The sequence below is a fragment of the Canariomyces notabilis genome, assembly GCF_033297395.1.
Source record: "Canariomyces notabilis strain CBS 508.74 unplaced genomic scaffold N656scaffold_21, whole genome shotgun sequence".
In the NCBI taxonomy this organism is placed as follows: domain Eukaryota; kingdom Fungi; phylum Ascomycota; class Sordariomycetes; order Sordariales; family Chaetomiaceae; genus Canariomyces; species Canariomyces notabilis.
The window spans coordinates 535,914-538,324 of NW_027041843.1; the positions used below are offsets into that span (position 1 = coordinate 535,914).

Here is a 2,411-nt window from a genome sequence, read left to right on the forward strand (position 1 = left end):
GTCATATGATCCTGAGGCGATGAGCCTTGAATCGGGTGAGAACGCGACCGAGTTGACCGAGTCGTTATGCCCCTCGAGCGTCTGCGCGCATGGACCCCACTCATCTTCTACAGCCGGTGCGGTGGTAATCCACTCCAGTTCCTCATGTTTAAACAACTGGCTTGTTATGCTGCGGACAGGGCTGAACACAAGTGCTGAAGCGTATACCTGAAGAGGTACTGTATCAATAATCGATAGACTGCTCAGAACGAATCGTCTTATATCGCGGAGAAATACAGATACTTCGGTAGCATCTCCAGGCTGAAAGGCGATATTAGTATATATCGGAGATGGGGACTAAGGGTGCAACATACATCGAGTAGGGCTAACAAGTCGTCTACCATGCCGATACTCTCCGAGATACGGCCTACAAGCGCGAGCGCTTCAAGCCAGTAAAGGAGATGGCTCTTCAATAAACTGTGGACCGGGCCGTCATCCCGTACAATGCCTTTGCTCTCCTTCCAGTGGTGGACCCAGTACTGACATGCGTACTGGACTTCGGGTGGCAGAGCGGCGTCGACGGTTCGTTGGTCGATTTCCGAGCGCGGTTTCCCTGGCACTTGCAGACCGCAGATGTCTCTCTTGAGGTGTTGGCGCATAAGTTGAATACATCTATCCACAAGCGTTCGATGATGCTGTATCTCGTCGATCCAAAACTCCTCAGCACGCTTGGTTGGATCGACAAGGAAGTCGCGGAAAGACAGGTGAAAGAGTCTGACAGGAGCATCTATTTCCGGGGGAATTCTCAGGACCGAGTGGAGAGAGTTGAGCCTGCCATATATAGCTTGAGGAGAGATGATGAGAAGTCGTGCCAGCGACAACACTGAGAGGGGTTGGGCGAGGAGAACAATAGGGCCAACAACATCCCGAAACTCGGCTAATAAGCGGCCCCTCTGCGGCCCAGCGCGCCCGACAGTGAGCTGGTTGAGAATTGGGAGATATGTCGCGTCGAGTTTGTCAAGCTCGGAATCATGGGTCTTCCGCTGATACTGTAAGACTTTCTCAAGCTGACCGGCGGGGTCAGACCACACCGGATCTTCGACAAAGCGGCAGACGGTTGCGGCAAAAATGAACAATGGAACGGCCATCTGAGCGAGTGTCCGGATGACGTGTTCGCCAGGCCAGTCGGGCGGCAGCCTTAGGTCTCCGGGAGCTTGGCTGTTGTAATCGTTCCTAATTCTCGCGAGTGTGTATCCTAAGAATTTAGATATATCACGTTCCACGATTGGCTTCGGTATTTGGTGTAGAGCCAGGTCCTGATACTTTCCCTGGACGTTCTTGAATCCGAGGCGAATGGGCAGCTCAGGCCGGCTGGTGATGAAAATCCTCAGTCGCACGGAGCTCAGTGTCTTTGCTTGTACTAGCAGGGAGATGATGGTCTTTACGTCATTGTCTCCGTCACACTCGTCGAGAGCGTCAACAACGATTAGAATTACGATCGTATGGCGAATGTGGTCGAGAGGCTGAAGGATGAGCTTCTTGAACTGGTCTCTCAGCGCCTTCGTAACAATGGCCGGGTCGGCATCGATGGCCTCTCTGACTAAAGGCGCCAGAGCAGGGATTTTGTGCACAAGCTGACTGACAATGGTGGGGAAAAACAAGGTGGCTTTGCCACGGTCTCCTTCACCTCTTTTGAAGAAGAAGCTTGCGCCGAGGAGGCCGTCGTCTGCGAACGTCTTCGCTACGGTGCGGGAGATGGTGGATTTCCCGGTCCCTGCCATGCCGTTCAGCCAGAAGATGCTCTCACCGCGAGGATCTTCTGCCCAGTCTCTGATCTGACGGAGGAGCTCGATTCGGGTGTCAGGATGGCATTGTGCGTTGCTCTGCTCGGCAAAAGAGTCGAAAGCTGCCTCATGTACGGCCGGCAGGATGTCGCTCGAACCGTAGTAATTATTGCCCACGTGGACCCGTGCCTGCCCTTCGGCATGTAGTGACCCGACACGATTTGCCATGGTGGCGGCGACGAAGCGGTTGGATTGCATGGAACAACGATTGCTATACTTCCCAGAGCGCTTTCGCCGTAGGATCGTCTAACACACTTATGCGTTGTGATTGAGAGTCAAAAGTTGCGTCGGCGTAGAAGACAAGAGGAAGTCGCTCGTCAGACTCATGATAAATATTGCTGACATGAACGTGTTCTCACCTCGGTATGTAGTGACCTGAGCTGATATGCGGTGACAGCGGATGGTTTGAAGCGATGGTCGCGCTATCTTCAAGTTGGTCGTGCGTATGCTCTCAAATTGGGCATCGAACAAGCCGACTGCAGGTACCCCGCCGCCAACTCAACCAGGCAACATTCAGCCGCAGAGGTGCATCGGCTTTCATCTTCCCCTCTTCCCCCCTCGACAGCCACAACAAGTCAACATGCCATG

General features: G+C 53.5%; 1 protein-coding gene across 1 annotated transcript in view; it reads right to left on the reverse strand.

The window, feature by feature from the left end:
* The window catches only part of N656DRAFT_304391 (uncharacterized protein), a 3,041-nt gene extending 913 nt beyond the window's left edge, over positions 1–2,128 (reverse strand). The window contains exons 1-2 of the mRNA XM_064809182.1: positions 354–2,128; positions 1–300 (exon numbers count right to left, since the gene is read on the reverse strand). Coding sequence (XP_064667761.1) covers positions 1–300; positions 354–2,021 — 1,968 coding nt within the window. The 5' untranslated portion in view covers positions 2,022–2,128. The remainder of the gene's footprint in view (positions 301–353) is intronic.
* Positions 2,129–2,411: the final 283 nt, after the last annotated feature.